Source organism: Diadema antillarum, unplaced genomic scaffold, assembly GCF_040938485.1.
Source record: "Diadema antillarum isolate AM-2024a unplaced genomic scaffold, OU_Dant_1.0 seq00000637_RagTag, whole genome shotgun sequence".
NCBI classification, from domain to species: Eukaryota; Metazoa; Echinodermata; class Echinoidea; order Diadematoida; family Diadematidae; genus Diadema; species Diadema antillarum.
Window position 1 is genome coordinate 536676 of NW_027271554.1, and position 21969 is coordinate 558644.

General features: G+C 38.5%; 1 protein-coding gene across 1 annotated transcript in view; it reads left to right on the top strand.

Annotated features, from left to right (window-relative positions):
* LOC139736346 (uncharacterized) overlaps positions 1 to 17680 on the top strand; it is a 47480-nt gene extending 29800 nt beyond the window's left edge. The window contains exons 15-21 of the mRNA XM_071647102.1: positions 278 to 468; positions 995 to 1156; positions 3346 to 3654; positions 3996 to 4339; positions 5922 to 6109; positions 17077 to 17187; positions 17622 to 17680. Of these exons, the coding sequence (XP_071503203.1) occupies positions 278 to 468; positions 995 to 1156; positions 3346 to 3654; positions 3996 to 4339; positions 5922 to 6109; positions 17077 to 17187; positions 17622 to 17680 (1364 nt within the window). The remainder of the gene's footprint in view (positions 1 to 277; positions 469 to 994; positions 1157 to 3345; positions 3655 to 3995; positions 4340 to 5921; positions 6110 to 17076; positions 17188 to 17621) is intronic.
* Positions 17681 to 21969: the final 4289 nt, after the last annotated feature.

Sequence of the window (21969 nt, forward strand, 5' to 3'; positions counted from 1 at the left end):
GAAGTGGGTTTTTTCCCTTATTCGAGAAAGAGCATAATTCCTGAAATCATGACAAAGCCCTGAGACATCAGTCAAGATCAATTTTTTTTTACAAGGAAAGGTTTAACTCCCTTTTAGCGCTCATGGTGTGGGAGCACAGGTGGTCTTGTGGGTCTTAGTTTGGTTTCCAGACCCTTTGCCAAATGGATTCCGCCCCCCCCCCCCCGGGCCCTTTAGGGTTAAAATAGTTTGCCCTTGATTACGTTCGTTTCTTTGTTCGTTTCTTTGTTTTCAACAGCGTTCGGAGGTGATCCCAGTCGAGTGACCATCTTCGGAGAGAGTGCGGGGTCGTGGAGCGTGAATTACCACATCATGTCCCCCATGAGTGCCGGCCTGTTCTCTAGAGGCATCATGCAGGTATCTCAAATTTTTGACACCGAGATAAAGCTGCCTATTGAGTGGGTGTGGCTGAGAAAAGGAGGTCAAAAAGTGAAAATGCTACAAAGTTTTGAAAGAAGTAGAAAAGAAGAAATGAAAAGAGATTACGGCGGGGATCATTAGGTTAGGGAAAGAAATAATGGAACGAACGATTTCAGACAAGTGAAAGAAGAAACAAGAGACTAATATGAATTAGAACTTTGTGCATTGTTCACGATGCTACATTAACAGAAGTATTGGTAATACGATACTGATAGTACGAAGAAAAGTAGAAGAGATGGTAGTTATGACGTTAATTACTACAAAATGTTAATGTTTATATTTACAATGAGGTGACGAAAAGAAGATGATTGAAACAAACATTGGCATTGTCAGCACTTTCACGATCATCAAATCATGATGACAATGATCGTGTAGTCATAACGATCATATCAATGAAAGAAATGATAAGAAAGTCGGACATCCTGAAGGAACAGATGACAATGTCATAACTTATCAATCATCATGCCATAGCACACGACTTGAGACGTCTGTGATTGTACTGAAGTCTTTATTACCTTCTCTCGGCCAATGCAAGAGTGGGGCCAGCGCCGCTCTGGGAGTGTGCGCGTCGATGGACGCCGCCGTACAGATGACCAGAACTGTAGCGTCAGCTGCGAACTGCGACGTCGACAGCACGGCCGATATGGTGGCATGTCTCCGGCAGAAAACAGTGGACGAACTGATCGCAGTTATGGAGGTGAGCACGACCCTTTCCAATGCAAAGATGCATTGTAACAAGACTGAAATTTCCCTTCAAAAAGTCTCATTTTGAAGCGAAAGGGTAAAGCTAAAAATGTCAAGTAGAATCCAAGTATATACTAGGCGAAACGGGAACGTTTTGATTGCGCTTGTAAGCATTTTGAGGAAACGTTTCGTCGTCGTGTAGATTCAGTCATCATCATAAACATCATCTCTACATTCTGCTGTTTCTGATTTTGTTATTTAACTCTCGACTTCATCACTTTCATATCGTCACTTTAGTCCCAATATGATCTTACTTTGTACTTATTCTGTGAACGAATTAGGAAGAATGTTGTGTTTTAATGCCACGTAAGAACAGATTATTGCTCGCATATGTTTGATTTAGACACACCATCCTGACAAAGACCTTTTCTATACTGTCAATAACAAAGCTATTATGTAAACCACAAAATATTACAGCTCCACTCAGTGGCGTATCTAGGGAAAACGGCGCCCGGGGCAAGCGCGAAAATTGCGCCCCTAATTTCTGAAAAAGTGTTCAACCCCATCCCAGTAGGGACTTTAAACACAGTCCACATGATGTACTTTTTCAAGCACTTAAAAGGGGTCTTTTCGAGGGTGATTTAAATGTAATGAATTTTGATAAATTTTTGCGAGCGAGCGCAGCGAGCGAGCCGAAAATTTTTGTATTTCAGCTTACAAAACATGGAATTCTTGTCATTTTTTGCTTATCAAATCTTACAATTCTAATAAAGATATAGTGACGGCCTTATAGATAACGATTAATACCAACAAACTGAGGACTTAGAAAAACTACTCTAAATTAGTAAGCGCGAGTGAGCCGAAATTTGTATATTTCCGCGGCATCATCACGATTTGTTCTTAACTATTTTTTTTTATAAATTTTGGTGAGCGAGCGTAGCGAGCGAGCCGAAAAATTTGTATTTCAGCTAACAAAACATGGAATTCTTGTCATTTTTTGCTTATCAAATCTTACAATTCTAATAAAGATATAGTGACGGCCTTATAGATAACGATTAATACCAACAAACTGAGAACTTAGGAAAACTACTCTATTAGTACGCGCGAGTGAGCCGAAATGTGTATATTTCCGCGGCATCATACACGATTTGTTCTTATCTCTTTTTAAAATAAATTTTGGCGAGCGAGCGCAGCGAGCGAGCCAAAAATTTTTGTATTTCAGCTAACAAAACATAGAATTCTTGTCATTTTTTGCTTATTAAATCTTACAATTCTTACAAGATATAGTGACGACCTTATAGATAACTATCTATACCAACAAACTGAGGACTTTAAAAAATACTCTAAATTAGTACGAGCGAGTGAGCCGAAATTTGTATATATCCGCGTCATTACGTTTTGTTCTTATATATCTTGTTTGATTTGGGTTGTTGTTTTTTTGCGCCCCCACCCCCCTGTATGTTCGAAACCGTTGGCGCCTTTTTTTGATCCAATTTGCGATCGCTTCAGAACGAAAGAAATGGCAGCCGCTGCTCCGTGAAACATTTTGCCTGCTAAATATAAAGTGACATGTGTGAACATAATAGACATTGTCATTTTGTCCATGTCATCATCACGTTTTGTTCTTACCTTCTTTTTTATATAAATTTTGGCGAGCGAGCGCATCGAGCGAGCCGAAAATTTTTGTACTTCAGCTTACTTACAGAACATGGAATTCTTGTGTGAACACAATAAACATTGTCATTTTGTCGGCGGCATCATGTTTTTTTTTTGTTTGATTTGGTTTTCTGCCCCCCCCCCCCTTTTCCGGGCGAGTGTTTTTTTTTCTTCTTCTTCTTCTTCTTCTTCTCTTTTTTTTTTCTTCTTCGTTTTTTTTTCCTTTTTTTTTCTTCTTCTTCGTTTTTTTTTCGTTTTTTTTGCGCCCCCGGGGAGTGGCGCCCGGGGCACGTGCCCCCCTTGCCCCCCCCCCCCCCTAGATACGCCACTGCTCCACTTGACATGTTCGATAAGTGCTATTTTGCGTTTTTCAATAAAACCCAGTTTTCTATATTGCCCGGGAAGTACCAGGTGGTTAACAATGCATAATGTATGATGACAATATATTCGTTTTGAATTTGAAAACAAAACAGGTTTTCGAGAAAATGACATTGTTCCGAATTTCAACCTCATCTATTTTACTTTTGTAACTCCTTGCTGCAAAAGGATCCTGCAATCAGTTCGACAACCACGCTGCGTGCCGTGGTCGACGGTGCATTTTTGCCGAGGTCTCCCTCTGACGCGGAAGCAAACGGCGAGTTCAATGACGTCGAGATCGTGATCGGGTTCCTCGCCAAGGAGGGATCCATGTACGCCACGCCCAAAATGGCGGGTTTGGACGACAGCGTGAAGCCAACCTGGAACAGGACTACTTTTGAGGGCGCTATCACCAGTGTTACGACGCTTTATGGGATCGATGGGATGGATGACCTTGTGCTTGACGTCATCAACTACGTGTACTCATCCCCTGAAGAAGTATTTCATATCTACATTGTTTTGGTGTTTTGTTTTGTTTTGTTTTTTTTACTTTTTTCCCTTCGTACTTCTCGATGATATCATTGTTATTATCATCATTATCAATCTATGTTAATTGTTTCTGGACCTTAATGATATTATGAACATTCATGAATCGATTATTCATACACCGCACATGGTCTTAACCTACTTACATACGTAACTTATTTACACATATACACATACACGTGCATACATAATGTATACATATCAAATAAATATCTAAATATAGAAAAAACACAAACTTTTCCGACTTACAGTGCTACGCATAATTCTCTGCTTCCCTTTCACCCTGTCCACAGCTCTTGAATCCCGACGAGCGAAATTACGTGGACGTCGCCATCGGGTTCTTCGGCGACAACGTGTTCGCTTGTCCGTCCATCGAACTGGCCAACCGCCTGGTGGAGGCGGGGAGAATCGTCTACCCGTACATCATGACACACGAACCCTCCCACTCGTGGTGGAGCTCGGACGCCAAATGGATGGGGGCCACCCACGCCGAGGACATCGCCTACGTGTTCGGCAGCCCGCTCCTGATCGCTGCCGATGACGACGGGCCATCGGAAGGGAGGGGACGTTTCAACGAGGCGGAGGTTGGGATATCTCGCCAAATCATGAAGTACTGGTCGAACTTTGCCAAAACAGGGTTAGTTTGTCATGAGTTCTTTTTCCTCTCTGATTATTGAAGTGGACAACTTTGTTAGAATTCCTTGTATACCTTAAAATCTGTGCCTTAAATCCCCTTGCTAACATTTACAGCTGAAAAAAAAAAAAAAAAAACAGACAGCTGTAGTGCTTCAAACATAGTTCTAAAATGTGGGCCAGGGATAAGCATTAAAAACATGAAAATGTTAATTAGTAAAATCAATGTAAATTACTGTTATATAAACAAAATTTGAACAATAGTTTTATCAAAAACCGTTACTAGAATAAACAATCACTGCATGTTAAGGATTTATTTCGAAAAAAAAGAGTGACATCTCCTTATATTTGCGGCTTTTATGCGAAAACTTTTCAAAGGTAGGGTGTGTTGTGACACAACTGAATTAAACATGCATCAAATGCAATAATTTTGAAAGTTTTTGATGACTGCTTCCTATATTAAATAGTGGATTTAATCTGTTGTAATTGAAGTTGGGCAATCAAGTAAATCATATCCGAGGAGCTGTTGCGGACTCTGTGGATAGTCTCTGTGGTCTTCGTCCCTTGGTGTATGCATTAAAATAATTTAGGTTTTCTCTCTCTCTCTTTCTCTCTCTCTTCCTCTTCTCCCTATTTTCTGTTCCCTATTTTCACACTTTTGCTTTCTCTTTCTTCTTTCTTTCTTTCTTTTTTCTATTCCCGACTTTCCCAGTTTCCCGCACTCTTTGTAGTTGTAAGTTTTTTCACCCCCTTTACTTACCCTCTTTTCCCCTTTTCCCTCAGAGGTGCCCACATGTTACAAGCATAGTCTTTTGAGTGGGTACCTCCACTTTTTTTTCACAGAGTGTATAAATAGAGTGTATGTTTCTTTTTTTACTAAACATAAAGACATGAACATGTTGTTATCCCTGTCTGACTATGTATATTATCAATGACTCGCATGCCAAATGTATCATATTGTTTTTTTGTACATTCTGTTGGAAAAAAAAAGTGAAAATAAAGTTTGAATTTGAATTTGAATTTGAATTTGATAAAATTATTTACTATCGATCACAAGATCTCTCGTTCGAGTGCCCCGGCTGCAGCGGTTGTGGTCCTGGGCGAGGCCCTTTCTCCTGATCGCCTAGTCAGCCAAGTGCTGGTTTGCTTGCAAGCATTTATTGTTTTATTTAGTGGCAAATCATTTTAAACGAAAAGCAATATCAAACATATTCCAGAAATCCCAGATTTTGCTGGTCATTTACCATAGTTTCGTGTTCGCGTGTACTCACAGTATTATTCCTACTAAAGTTACACCCCATCGTATAGTTGCCAGCTTGTGAAAATAAATTAACATAATAAAAACAAAATACTATTTATTTCAATAAAACTTGGTATCGTCACGCTGCAAATTCAAGTGGACATAATGTTGCTAGCGTAAATAAGTTCCTTTCAATGTATAAAATTATTTATAAGCTTTCTCGACAACATGAGAATACGCCCTGTTTGCTTTGATGTACATGACAACCAACAAACCAACAAACCAACAAACAAACCAAATAAAAAAACGCCTAGTCTTATTAAACACTATTTCTTTATCAACACAGAAATCCTAATCTCTCAACAAATGACGAAACTTCTGCAGCTGAGTCTACATATCCAACATGGAGGAGACTGAGCGGGGAGGAGTCGGCGTTCAAAGATATCTCGCTCACGTTTCAGAACGTCGCCACTCCGTTCCCACGAGAGTGCTACTTCCAGCTGGAAATACTTCCCAAACTCCTCTCAAATTCAGGTAGTCTTGACAGAAGTTTTTGTTCGGTGCTTAAAAGTGATTAGAGCGTTTGTCACCGCGTCCTTGTCTAAGGTGTTTCAGTATTGGTAACGAGCAGAGATTTGAAACGATTTTCCACATGTCTTATTTTCATCATGCATCGAGAGAATGATATTATTCTTTTAAGAGTTGGAACTTCAGCTTTAATGAATTCAGTATCAGAAAATTAAATAAATAAAAAATCAAAGTCATCCCAAAATAGTCAAGCTACAGAACAATGCATAGTGGCGGGGGAGAGAATTCGACTCCTAGCAGAAAAAAAAAATGTCATGTGGTAGTAATGATACAGATGATGGCTGTATCGGTGGTATTTCGTGGATTGATTATGACGAATTTGAGACGTTCCTGATCATTTAAGATATTGTCCTACTTAGACACAATGCTGATATATAGCATACAGAATTATATTTTCGTGTTATCATGACTTTTGCAAAATGTGTGTTCCCAAGAGATTGATCACCACAATTAGTATACCTGTATAAGATTATGTTTCATTATATTTCATCAGTTGAGTTGAAGCGGTTGAAGTCGTTGCTGGAAGAAAGAGTAACAGCGGACAGTGAGGAGACCTGCACGAACCGGGAAACCTGTCCTTAACATGGAACACAACGGGACCTTGCGTCATCACATCAACAAAATGTCGTCAGACATTTTCCTCCTGTTACCTACTGTTGGATTCAGAAAGAATAATGATTTCAGAAATGATCTACAGCTCATCAAAATTAGAAATGTGTTATTATACCAGAAAAACAAGAAATGATAGAATATCTAACATGTGTGCATTTTATATTGAGAGGAGTGTTTTTGAAGTTGACGGTCTGTTGATGGGCACCCTGTCCTTTGTATAAAAAAAAAGAAGGGGGTTTTAGTCTCCGTGACAACCCATGCCCAAAGGATCGTCAGATAAAGCTACGATCTGCCATATGCTCATTACATTATTGCTCTATTCAAGCTTATGACGAAGGATTAAAGCTACCGCTGTCTTTCTGTTAACCATTTATTTGCCAATGAGTCAAATGTGCACAAATTTCGCGTTCAAACCTTACGGACATGGAGATTAGTGTGGCACCCAGTGGGTTAAATGCTTTTCTTCACACTTCCACTTACCGTATGGGCGGTAGACGGATATTAAAACTTGACAAAGAAAAAAAAAATCTTTCTGAAAACAAGAATCATCCAATTAACCCGCCAGGTTGACTCAAAATGGCACTTTCTAGACTTCCTAGAAATTAAAATACTTGCTGCCTTTGCCGTTTTTATGATTAATAGGGTCAGGAAAATGATATTTTGAAATTTATTGTTTATCTATCTCTGTCTATTTCTTTTGTCTGATCACTCTTTATGCATTCCTTATAATAAAGGTCGGTCATGATAGGCAGATGGAAACGTTATTCAAAGCCTCTCCCACATAACAAAGCAATGTAATGAACGCAGGCTGGATTTAAAATATAGCCATTATAGGAGGAAAAAATCGAATTTGAATTGCGCTTTGTGATATCCATAGAAATTGTGGAAAAATTGTCCATGAATTTTGTTACATCTGCAAACCAGCCCTCACGAAGACGATAGCCCAATTATCATGTCTTATGGAGGCAAGTCTCTTCGCATTAGTTGTTACGATGTTATGGTATACACCTTCTCCGTGCTGCTACATAAAAGTGAAATATTTCCATTAAGGTAATGGCAGGTTTTGTCATTTAATCGAAATACGAGCTGTTTCTGCGATGTTTTTAATGCTGTATATTATGTTTTACACATTACACTGCAAAAAGTCCGGTGCTGAATAGTGAACACCGAGCTGGTGTTAAATTTTCGGTGCTCATTTATGGTGTTAAATTAACACCTCCGGGTGTCATTTCCAAATATAAAACTGTTTTTGAAGAGTTTCTTAGTAACTGCACTTCTTGTTGATTTTTAATTTAAACAAGACGATCAAGAATTTTACATTAAAATACTAGATTTTAGAAAAAATGTGAAAATAAATTTACACCACAGTAACACCAGCTGGTGTGGTCTCTTATTGAAGCTGGACGGGTGTTAAACCATTGATATCAACACCAACAAATATCAAATCAACACCATATTGTGTCATTTTTTAATTAACACCAGTACAGTGTCAAAATAACACCAGGTACAGTGTGAAATTAACACCACGAAGCGGCAGGTGAACACTTTTCAAACACCATCACAGTGCATTTTCTACACCTGTGGGTGTGGTCCTCTATTGAAGTTTGATCGGTTTTAGATTTAACACCCATGGTGTTAAATCTAACACCGATGTGTTTACAGTGCACGTTTCTGAGTGGATGGAATAAACTGTTGTTTGAAGAACATAGCAAGCAAATAATCACGGATAGTGTTAAAGATACGTGGAATATCTTTGGAGTGCTGTTTGAACATTGGAGTGAAATAAAATCGCCTAAGAAAAGGAGATATAATAATGATTCAACCCATATGTAATAGATCGATTGTCGATGTTGTTTATTTGATGGTGCATTATAATGCCGTTGCCTTCTGTTAAAACGTGATGAATATTTTCGTGTGACCGAAACTCCAAAATTATGATGATTTTTTTCCCTCTCAATCTTACTATCCTTTGTGTATTTAAAATTCTATGGTAATGTTGCAATGCTATGTTTTTGTGTTGTCTGCTTGTTATTCTTGAGATTTCAGATTACATTCCATTTGTCGACACTTGCCACTTATCAATTTGAATGACTGATTTAGATGTTGTATTATGATATGGGCTGATCATTTGTGGCCACTAGTGGATGTTTGGAAGCAAGCAACCACGAAGCGATACAATTCGTTCTCTCCGAAGGGCTAGATAGTGAAGAATTATAAAGGATACAACAGCTGTTACCTGGGGTTCGAACCAGGAACATGACCAGGAACCCCAAGATCAATTACTCATGGCCTTATTCACTGAGCCACAATTCCGCAGGTAGTCATATACTATCTTTTAACATGTTTTATGTGATCATGTTGCATTGCCTATGACTGTAATTAACAAGCTTTAGTGGATTGTTATCGGGAAAGATAATGTCATTTTTCTGATGATTATCTGCACTTACCAACGTTGCGTTTGTATTTTGCTTCTATTTGTCCTCTTTCCGATCATGTGAAAGAAATAATTATTTGAAATCAACAAACTTGATGCTGCACTTGATTGTCATATATTTTGAGTGATATTATGAGATGCGAATCAGAGCATGCAGAGATTGGATGGGTTTGAAGTTTTGTACGTTTCCGTTTCCCGTAACGAAAAAAAAATAATGATTTTGTAATAGCGCAAAGTGTAATTGAATTGAATTGAATAGAATTGAATTGAATTGAATTGAATTGATGAGGTTTATTGTTCCTGAAATTGGCAGCTCAGAGCTGAAATACATTCAGTTTACAGAATACATACATAGATGAAAAACACAGTGCTTCATAAATAATAAGGTGTTTACAATAAAAAAAAATATGTAAAAATTTATACATAAAATCATACATTTATCAATCTAAATCAACAAAAGAAAAAACATACTTATACAGTACAACAACAGAAAAAAAAACTACTCAATACAATCACTTTTCTTTACAAGACTGGATTGTGAATATTTATAAAAAACCCTTAATCTAAGCAATATATACAATATCTTAACATTACCTGCACATATTCACTCAATGATGCATGATCTATAATAATTGTTTCTACCCCTCCAGAAGAGTAGAATATGGATGCTGCCACAGGTGTTCATGACCAAACTTTTCAGGGCACATAATTGTGTAGAAGTGCGCCATCTCGTGTTGGGGTGAGATCAGACGGCGAAATGACATCAAAGTCACTGATCTCTAACTCCACCTCCCTGATGATACCTCTATCAGTACGGGGCATTAGAGATTAGAGCATCCAGTTGAAACCAATGATGGTTAGTACGCTCTCCGTATTGACACTGTATAAAGTAATGCATGGAATGACGTTGCAGTTATTCGGTTGCCCTTACTGCTTTCTTTCGCACTCAATTATCACTGTACGAGTAGGTCTACATGTTAATAATGCTTCTATAGGTTAATGGTGATTATGATCTATACGCAATGCACTTCTATTAAACATACAATTAGTCAGTCCTTTGGCTGGTTAACCCATTACTTTCGAGTTGTGGTGTATACCATTGATTTAATGTATAATACAGCCAGTTTCCATGAGCGAGGGGTTAAACGACTTATAGCCCTTGAGCTCTGCTATTTCAGAAGCGAAACGCTCATCTTGCAGGTCGACGTCGTGGGTGGCCCAGTGGTTTACCACCATGGGGTCTCAATTACGAGGTCACTGGTTCGAGTTCCTCGGCAGCAGCGGTTGCGACCCTTGGTAAGGTCACTTTATGCTCCTATTGCCTAGTCATGCAGGGGGGACTTAAGCCGTCGTTCCTGTAGTAGCTTGCTCATAAGCATTTATGTATTTCCTTTAATAGTGACTACGTAAACTGAACCCAAACAAACACAACATACACAAACATACGCACACATACGCACGCACGAACACACAATTTTTTTAAGCAACTGAACCCTCCAACTCTGTCCACGTGAATGCTGTCAATACGCATGCCAATTAGCAGGAATCGATACTCTCTGCTTAGAATGGTTAGCAATTGTGTCATTAATTGCCCTCTTATACAATTAACCGTTACGCATCTACCTGTGGCCTCTAGTCTCATTTAGCTATGTACTAACTCCAGATAAACGAGAAATCAAGGAAACAAAATTTATGTCGCTCTAACCTTCGGGCTTATTTGCGCTGGCAGAACGAAAGTACAATGGCTATTTTCTCGTACACCTTTCAACTTTGAGATTCGGAGTGGTTAAGGCCCGAGTAAAAACGTGAACTTTCTAAGCTTCTATTGTAAATTAATATCTTGAAAATATAATATATTCAAATAGTCATTACATTCATATCATCACAATAATCATATGAATTAATTCTTACTTGCATTCTTGATTTAAAAACTATTGTAAGTGTTAGAACGTTTAAGCATTCTTGTCTTGGATATTGCAATATGATGATTGCAGCGTTAGCTCCAGTAACATCGTCAAGCAAACACTTGTGGCACTGTTTCATCACTCAAGATAGGCCTGAGCTCAACGTGAGTAGCTCTAGATTTATAGTGTTAAAACGTTAATGTAGAAAATACTGCGTATTTCAAAGTTATGTTAGACCATATTACGTTAGTGAGTATCATGTATTTTCTGGCATAACTACTTATATCTTTGCAAAAATTGCTACATTTCTTCTATAGATGATGACGAATCTATGTTTTGGGTTTTGTGAAAAATGCAAATTCATGTGTCTTTATTCACAAGATAATTTCGAATCATGTAAATAATTATAACATGTCTTCTATAGATGATGACGAATTTATGTTTTGGGTTTTGTGAAAAATACAAATTCGTGTGTCTTTATTCACAAGGTAATTTCGAATCATGTAAATAATTGTTTTGAAAACGCCAAGCTTTTAAAAGGTAGACGTATTAGGGCACTTCAAAACCGCAAAGAACAAGACTCATATAGTTGTGTTATATTACGGTCGGTTTGTGAATGATAGCCATACCATGAACTTTTGTCTAACAAGATTGGCTTTGATAACTGCATTGCTTCTATCGGATCCGTGATGACAATACACATTGATCCTGCCTACAGAACAAATGTATTCTGTTTTGTTGAGGATTATACTTTCTGATTCTTTTTTTATTGTTGCAGCCGTCCTCTGTTTTCCTTAATTGCTTAAAGAATGGACAAGTAAAGAATGTTTAGGTAGGAAAATGTGAAGTGCAAAAAATATTGAATGGAAAATGAATGAATAGGTTTCACTCTCATAGTAGTTTGGACATTTCATTTGTTAGAGTGATAATCGCTTTTCACTTAGGTAGCAATTTAATCCACCGTGTCCGGCCATGAGGAGCCCTTCTACCTGTACAGGTCATTATACGGCTGGCTCCGTCTACTCATTGCTAGATGCACTTTTCGTTCAAAATTTGTTGCACTGTATACATTTTTTTTTTTGTCGACAACTCATGTGTGCGTGCGTGCGTGCGTGCGTGTGTGTGTGAGTGTGTGTGTGTGTGTGTGTGTGTGAATATATTCAAATGGCCACTAAAATGGTGAAGAGCAAGCAACTACGTTAAAGCGACAACTTTGGATATCATCTAAAGGGACTAGGCTATGACTGACTGCTGTGAGAATAAAGTGCCTTGCTTTTAAGATGACGACCGGATGACACAAGCGGATTCGGACCATTGGCCTCGTCTTACAGCGGCTCTTTGTTCCATAAAAGAAATGAGAATATAAAAAAGGTAAGACATTGTCAATCATCTTCGGTTCTGTCCTTCGTTACTATAGTTCTGGCGATATCCATTGTCTTTTTGCGTTGCATGTCGACTGGGAATGTGATCATCACTTCGGTGCAGGCGTTTCCATGCTACTCGCCCATTGTATTATCATTTAGGCAGAGAACAGATGAGTGAGAAGGGGGGGGGGGGGAGGAATGCAATGGTACATTATACATAATATAATTCATGCTCGATTATGCACTATGCTGGATTATAGAAGGACAAATACTCAATTATCCTGAGTGCCTTTTGTTTCATCGAGGCCGCAGGCCGAGGTGAAGAACTGCACGAGGGGCGATTTAGTATGTGGAGATCTAATGTATATTCCAGTACTGATGCATCAATACAACATGTACTAATTATTATAGTATTGATTTAGTAGAACTCTCAGTCTACATACATTTTCCGTAGTTCTGGTCGTATTATATCTGGGATAGAGAAACAGAAAGTGTCCTCTTGTGATTGGTTGAAAGAGCTTCACATAATTATAGGTATTTTCAGCTATATCAGAATGTTGGGATGTTTGACACTCCACGGCGTACTATTTTGCAAAATGACGCCACATTTATGACGCCATTTTCAAAATAGTAAACTAGGATACTATTTGTGAAATTACGTCACAAAGCAATTGTGACATCGCGCTCTGCTTCGTACGGTCACTGTAGGATCCCTCCCCGGGGATCCCTCCACAACATCTTCACATCCATAACTTGTCTTACACGACTTCTCGCCTCATATTTTCCCCTTCTTTCAATTACATTTTTATCGAAAATATAAAACAAATATACTCTGCCTAATTTCGAGTTTCTGCTCAAAAGTATGATAGGCCTTGGTGCCTCCAAAAACACTATTCACGTCGGGGCTGCGCCCCTCAGTGAATAGCACTATTTTGGAGTCGCCTTTCCCCACAATTTCGCCAGAAACTCTCAAGGCAAGGTATATCTTATTTAGTTTACTAGATTAAAGACTCGTCTTAACATACCTCTTCAGGCGTTCTCCGGCGAAGATTCACCCCGTGTTTACATTCGACAGATTCATAAACACGTGTTGAACGCCGAGCGCCCCGTTTTAATAGGCATTGCTCGAAAACTTTCTCCGGGGAGAATAAGCTCTCCTTGACCAATCACATTACACATACGCTAAAAATGGAAGCATTTCACATCATTGTCATTGCCGTAGCATTTAATTGCGTACTAATGTGCACGTATGTACTGATACAGGCATGTGGGCCCTATTAGCTACCAAGGCGTTTGAATTAGTTCTCTTGTTTTTCCTTAAGATATTTTTACCCTGAAAACGCCTTTTATTGCTCTTTTCTTAAAGATCTTTAAAAAGAAATAAAGAATGTATAAAAGTCATGAAATCAGCCACATGTTTTACAAACAGAGCACGCCTATTATACACGAAATGCGGAAGTCGCCCTGCTTTGCGCGACGTCTGGTCGGGATAATACGTCGGTTGAGAACTTTGAGGGAGAGTTCATAGGATTTGCGCTTGTCACCTGACTTAGCGCTGGTCACATGACGCCTTCTGGGAAGATTCACCCCGCGAGCGTCTTAACAGACACCTTCGCGGGGTAGCCTCCGGCGGTTTGCCGGAGGCTACCCCGAGTCTACCTTGGTCGATCGCAAGGTAAGATTTTTCCGGAGGCTCTCCGAAGGCTGTCCACTGTGTTGCGTCTTTACAACACAATCTTCTCCGGAAAACAATCTTCTCCGGAGGCAACCCCGAGGCTGCCCTACGTTTCGTGGCCTGTTAAGACGGGGCTCTAGATTCTACTTCTGATTTCGTACATGCAGAGTATCACGACAATCTTGTTTACGGACAGCCTCGTACGCGTAAGGTGCTTATCCTACGTCCCCATGGCGCGTATCGCTGCGTAGCCAATCAAAGCATATGCGCGCTGTAGCATAGGCCTAAAGCATAGGCATCCCTAGGGGTATGACCGTGCACTATACCGAAATATTTTCACGATCACGTGATGCAATCCAACCAATCACAACGCACATTATACTTGACCTATTGACTATAGGTAGATAGATTGATTCATAGATGGAGAGTTATTAAAATAGCTACATATGAGACAAAAAATAAGGAATTTGAATACGTTGTATAATATATTTTTCATACATAATATAAACTGTTTGAATTATATTACATAGAGAGTGCATGATTTTGAATGCACTATACTAGATTACATGCGCGACAAATGCATAATTAGCCAAATTGCAGTCATTTTTCAACGAGGTCGAAGGCTATTATTATGCATCAGGAGTGTTTATTGGCTATGACAGTGCATGAAAGACCATGTATCATATGTTACAGTAAATAAAGTGTATTTACAACACAGATTTTTCCAGCTCCAGGACGGCCTAGGCCAAGACCGTAGATTATGCGCAAACAATCAGAATTCTAGTGTATTACTACGAACGATAACTTTGTTGTGATTTGGCATACCAATACCCTGCACGGTTCATGGAAAATTAAGCCTGTGTTTCTTTAAAAAAAAAAAGGGGGGGGGGGGTTAAACCACTGTAATATGCAAATATGCAAATGACATCTTAATCTTAATGAAATCTGAATGAAATCTGAATGAAATCTGAATGAAATCTGAATGAAATCTGAATGAAATCTGAATAGAACGGTAGGTTCTATACGTTGCGCTGACATTGCATAAAGACCTAAAATGTGCGTGAGATTTTGTAGAACGATAGATTCTATACGTTCCACTTTTGTGTTAAATCCTAAAATGGGACTTTCAGTTCACACCGCTTGCCTGAAAAACTACGCAGAGTTAAGAAATTGCGTACCGACTATACCGAGAGAGCGTATGCTACTCTTCATACACTGTGACTACGCCGGCACACTCGTAACTACACCTTTTACAGGTGTACTATTCTTGTCCGCGTGTGCGCAGAAAATATGCAACAGTACCATGGCGTCTTCGGGGACGCTAGACTGTACTCTGCATATCGTGCACTATAATAAAATCTATGCACGTCACATGGTATCAATCTGACCAATCACAAATCTTGTTATAGATAACACTATTTACCATAGTGCAATACTCTATGATTTATACACAATATTTATGCACAAAAGCACACACACATCCACATACCCACAGACAGACAGGCAGACACGGACACACACACACAGACACACCCATATATATATATATATATATATATATATATATATATATATATATATATATTGTCCACTGAGTAATCGAGCTTGATGGGTCTGACTGAACAGCTATGAAGTCGCCGTGGCCGAGCGTTGAAGCATTAGTGCTCCATGCCAAAGACCGGGGTTCGATTCCGGCGTAGACCAATTTTTCAACTGCTGCACTTTTTCTCAAAAGGAGCAATACTAAGATGACTAATAATTTCAAAGCAACGCTCACAAATGTATATATATATATATATATATATATATATATATATATATATATATGAGTATCTGAATATAAGAACGACCCAAGTCCATGGAAGACCATTTCGAGTAAACTTAAAAAAACTTCTTATCTTTTTTATTTGGCCAATAATATTCTATTTAACTGTGATGGGAAGGCAACATTGTATATACATATTAGAACATTATATTATTATGACAATTAACATTTACATTAATTGTGGAGAGGCCATTTTGTGTGATGGACTTGGGTCGTTCTTTGAATCATATGGACTTGGGTCGTTCTTTGAAACATAGACATGATATTCTGCTATAGAGATGAGAGAAGGATGAGAGAGGACGCTATAATATGAATGTAAGAATAACCTAAGTCCTTCATTCTTACATTCATATAAGATTTAACTCATTCATTTCAGGCACTTCCGGGGGTAATTAGGATTTATCATTTATACACAAGATGAGCCCATGCATAAGCTACAATTCCCCATGTCAAACTAAGTTTGGCCAAAAATTGGACTTGGGTCGTTCTTATATTCAGGTCTTCATATATATGAAGAGTTTGTTCGCAAAAACCGATAAGTCCATATATATATATATATATATATATATATATATATATATATATGTGTGTGTGTGTGTGTGTGTGTGTGTGTGATGTGTATATATATATATATATACGCACACAATTATATATTTTTTCATGCATGAGAGAGATAGAAAGAGAGAAAGAGATAGAGATTCAGGGTTTAAATTCACTTTGAAGGCCTCGTATCTATACTTCCTTGAATTCGATGTTGGTGACGAAGTGAAGAATGCAAGTAGTACTTGACCAATCACAATTGCGGTGTTTTTAGGTTATCAGTCATTATCAGCCAGTTCTTCCTCGATTTGTGCTGGAGATAACTTTTTTTTTTTGGTCTCACACTGTTGCACAGTAAACCTGAGATTCTTTTCTCTGCAAATTGATGCTTTCTGACAGACGATTGTAACCCCCAAAACAAAGGAAAAATGTGCAAGGTCTACATTTTACGGCAACTATTTAGCTCAGCCCAATACTGCATTGATCTATTTTCTGTCTTCTTCGTGCCCTTCCCCTCTTATCTCCTACCCTCTATCTACTTTCCTTATTTTCCTCTAAGTTCTCCTGCTCTGTAATCTAGCCGGCTCTGTTGATGGTGGGGACCTCATTTCGCCATCATTTTGGCCCGGCGCAGAGGGGCGGTCCGTGATTATCTACCGTCAGCGCGGAGGTGCCACCGAGCGCCCGGCAGGAGTAACAACGGCGCGGCAATTTCCACTCCCACCGCGTGCCGTGTATCGTTTACCTCCCCTAACTACTCCCGAGCGTTCTCAAGGTCTCTCCCATTTGTCGAGCGCTATCCTGCGCTTTGCCGTTTTGTTTCTGCTCGTCATTTCCCTAACCCGCTGCCTGACGAGCGGAGATTGCGGGAAAATGAGGTTTTCTGGAAAGCAAATTACAGGCCGTGGCGGAGAGGAGTATTTACTCCGTGATTATTTGCTCATTACTATTGCATCGCGCAGCTGGAGTATTTATCCAACCCCCTTTCTTTTTGCCCCCATCTACGCTGCATGTACTCGCTCCAGCAAAATCCCCTCACATCCTCTCTTTATCCCCACCCCTGCGTAAACATCATTATTCTCTTTGTCATTCTTCATTGTTCAGTCGTCATCATCGTCATCATCACCGTCACTATCTTCGTCGTTGTCTTTATGATCGATTGACAATGAAACATCAATGCAGTCCATGAACAAAGATTTAGTACGAGCTAGGAGAAAGCAAAATATGCGATACTTGGCGGATGGCCTTGTAATATTCTTTTACACTATTACCTTTTCTCGACGCTCGAGTACAAACATACATCCACACGTACCCATAAAGACATTCATCCAGAGCTACACATTATTCATACCGTAACCAAACAGAAGTTGGCTGATGATAGTACGTTGACCTTGGTTCACAGAGTCTTCAAGCTATGATGTATAGAAGTCCACTTCGGGTGGGACGAAGTCGAGAGATCGCAGAAGTGTACCTGACTATTGTGTGTTCTTATTGGGAATTTTGGATAACTTGATAAGTCAGCCATCATCCTCATGGTATTTGACGTTAACTACCTTTTTCTTCTTGTTGTTATTATCATTACTATTTTTATTATTATTGTCATTGTTTTTATGATTAGTAATACTATTACTATTGTTATGATGATGATGATGATGATTATTATTATTATTGTTATATTATTATTATCATTATCATTATTATTATCATCATCATCTTCATCATTGTTATTTTCATTGTCATTGTTTTTATGATTAGTAATATCATTATTATTGTTATTATGATGATGATGATGGTTATTATTATTATTGCTATATTATTATTATTATTGTTATCATTATTATTATTGTTATTATTATCACCATCATCATCATCATCATCATTGTTATTTTTATTGTTATGTGATCCTTTAAGAGTATTTTGGAGCATCTCGAACAAGTCATGAAATTGTTGCACAAGTCCAGTCTCGAGAGGGCAGCACACTAAATCAACCAAAATTTGAAATGTAATATTTTTTGTTACTAATCGTCTGATTTTCCACAAACTTTCACTGATTTTCCAATAATCTTTCTGCATTCCTTGAATCCACGGTTACACTTAATTGTTTTGAAAGTTAGTTATTCCGAAGGTAAGTCGTTCCGAAGGTGTTTCATTCAGAACATCGGTTAATCCGAGTATGAAAAAAAAGTTCACGGTTCCAAAGGCTAGTTAATCCGAAAACAAAGATAGGTTCGTAATTTCGAAGGTTCATTGAGTGGGCACCTTCTTTTATTTTCGGATTAACGAACCTTCGGCATAACATTACCCAAATCCATCATCTTTGGAGGTGAGTTCCCTTTTATACTACTCCATACCAACCCCCGTTATTGTAACTATCCATATCATTGTAGTTGTGGGCGCCATCATGGCCCTCGCTGTCTCTTTTCTTTTACTTAAGTCCCGTCATCACCATCTTGATCGCCATCATCCTCGGTTTCATCAATGTCGTCGTCGTTGCTTATTTTCGTGGTCAATTCAATTCAATTCAATAGTTTATTTATTTCCATCATCACAAAGAAAAGAAAAGAAAAAGTTGACATAATCCAAAGTGATACAATTTTTTTTTTTCATTTCTCTTACACTCGTCCGATAAAGGATTTTTTTTTAAATACAATATAAATTATACACGAATGATGTCGTAAAAAAGAAACAATGCACTTTGTCATGGCAACAAAAATAGTAAATAATCACAATGATGGAAAACAGTGTTCCACTAAAAAAGCCACGCTTGTAAAACGTGGAACACTGGAACAAAACAACAACAGCACCAATTTGTTATACCAATAAGACATATTCATTTTAAATTCTTCTATATACTATTGTACATTTTACTCATTGATATAATGATGTTGATACTATGAACAATACTTACTAGGATTTTAGGATGCAAACGTATAAACTATACAACATATCACATTTGTGGCACAGACACTATGGGGCCAGGTGTGCCAGGAAAATTGAACTGAAAGGAAGATATGCAATCGGCCACAAAAAAACATAACGACGACAACAACAACAACAATAACACAATACACAGAAACAACAGAATTTGAGGAAATGCACTCAGACAGATACTGGACAACGAAGAACGAGGAAAAAGGAGCAGGGAAGAATAGAGAAGGAAAAGGAGAGGGATGGAAAAGGTCTGTGGACACACTACAAAATCTCAAGGAAAAGTGAAACATGACGGGTTTTTTCATTGAACAGAATTAACTGGTATATTTAGAAAACAAATATTTTTTGAGTTTATACCTAAATGTGGTCTTCTCAGTTTCCATGAAATCTTACCACATTTGTCTTCACCATGATCAATACATATTTTCCCCCTGTCCTCCTACTCATCTTTATCATCATCGCTTTCATAATCATCATCGTCGTCGTCGTCGTCACCACAACAAACACCCTTTCAAAAAGAACCTTTGTCACTATCGTTATGAACACCTGATGAACATCGTAACCAATTTCCAGAATGAAGCACTTGTAGGTATCAAAGTTATCATCATCATCATCATCATCACCATCATCATCATCATCATCATCATTGTCATCAAATCTGTGTCAACATCATTCATAAAATCATAATAATTCTCATCTAGATTTCCAGTCGTTCGTCTCCAAATGTCTGTCTTTTTTTTTTTTTTTCTTGTTTTAAAGCGCCAAGTCACTATTTTTCTTTTCTGTTTTTTTTTTCTGTAGCAAAATGTGTTTTGTGTATTAAGATTAAGAGTTTTATGAGTACATATATAATTGGTGTTGTATTACATTGGTATCACATATTCAGATAGGGCCTCATCCACGTCAAGCTCTGCTTATGATGACGGTCCCCTGTATTGATTTCTCCTTTGTTATTAGATACAGTAAGCCTTAATATGTTATTTTGATTCATAATTATGCCACTTCAGACTGAATGTTGTTACGCAAATGATTTTTTTTTGTATTGATTTGTATGTATCTGTATCATTTTGTTTTCATTTGCAATTGTATTTGGAGAAAGAAAATGCAGAAATAAACCAAACAAACAAACAAACAAACAAACAAAATGTTCAGTGTACTTTCAGTGGATGGAGAGTTCAACGGGCCCATTACACCTTGTTTTTTTCCACCGTCTCCCTTTGTTTCCTATCTAACCTCTATTACTTGAGGCCCGTAAGGGGGCCCTGGTGAGTACGACACGGCGTGTCATCTCTTCAACGCACCACCAGTCAGCCAACAACAACACCAACAAAAGGGATTAACATCTGTTTTTCTTGTTTAGCAGCATTAAAACCTCTACCTGGATGCAATTTTCAGTTAACACACTCCCTCTCGACCACTCGCCCTCATTTTTCTGTGGCAATCCCCTTCCAGCAACCTCCCCCATCTAACCCAATAGAGCTACGCACGCTCCCAATCTGACGCTTCCGAGCGAGGAGCACAAAAGCTGGTAATTGCATCTCGAACCCACCAAAGTCATTGCTAATAAATCTGACGCGGTGAGTTTAGGGTCCGGATCGACAGCGAATGGCACGCTAGTGTAGCTCTATACGGCTCACCCAGAAACAGCAAAGCACAAAAGCAAATGGCGTCGCTCTGCTTTTATACCACTTGTGCCGACACCTAGTTCTGCCCCCACATTGAAGCGCTACATGCGATCTACGCAACCTATTCACGTTGATATTTCTAATCATTATTCATTGTCTTCACGTTTACTACATGGTCACGAAACCCCCCCTTCCTCCCCCTCCCCATCCCCCTAGACCTCTCATTAAGGAACCATCATATCTGGGGTACCATTATGATGTCATTGACAGGCATAGCAATCCAAGGAGACCTAACGCACCTTTTTTTTTTTTTTTTTTTTTTGGTGTCCCATTGAAGGGCATTACCCGCCAAAAGTAAAAGTTGCAAAGAACGTGAAGAAAGACCTCATTTGTATGTTTTACGTCACAAAAGACAAGTGTCGAGATTTACTTAAGCCTCCGATTTATGTTATTCTACACAACATTTTTGTTGTTCAGTTGTCTTTGTTGTTTTTTATCTGTGTATGTCTCTGTCTCTTCTTTGAAATAGTCCATCCTCGTTTTGTATTTCTATTCACTGTGATACTGCACATTGTGGAATGTCATATTCATTTATGTTGAGGTATTTTTTTTAACTTTTAAACATATGCCCCAACACTTGCAAATTGATTGCATGTTACTTGTACACATTCATATTTGCTGGAAATAAATGTCATAGAACCTTAACCTAAATATTTTGACAAAGTCCTTGTCGAAAAAATAAGTAATATTTGTTTTAATTATTAGTCTGGATGGGAAGGTAAAAGGAAAATAACTGGAGCACGAATTGGAATGACAGACGAGTTTTAGTCTATCGTTCCCGCTGACAACTTATTTCTTATTGAAACTCCACTGCATTCTCTCAGGTAGTAGTTTTG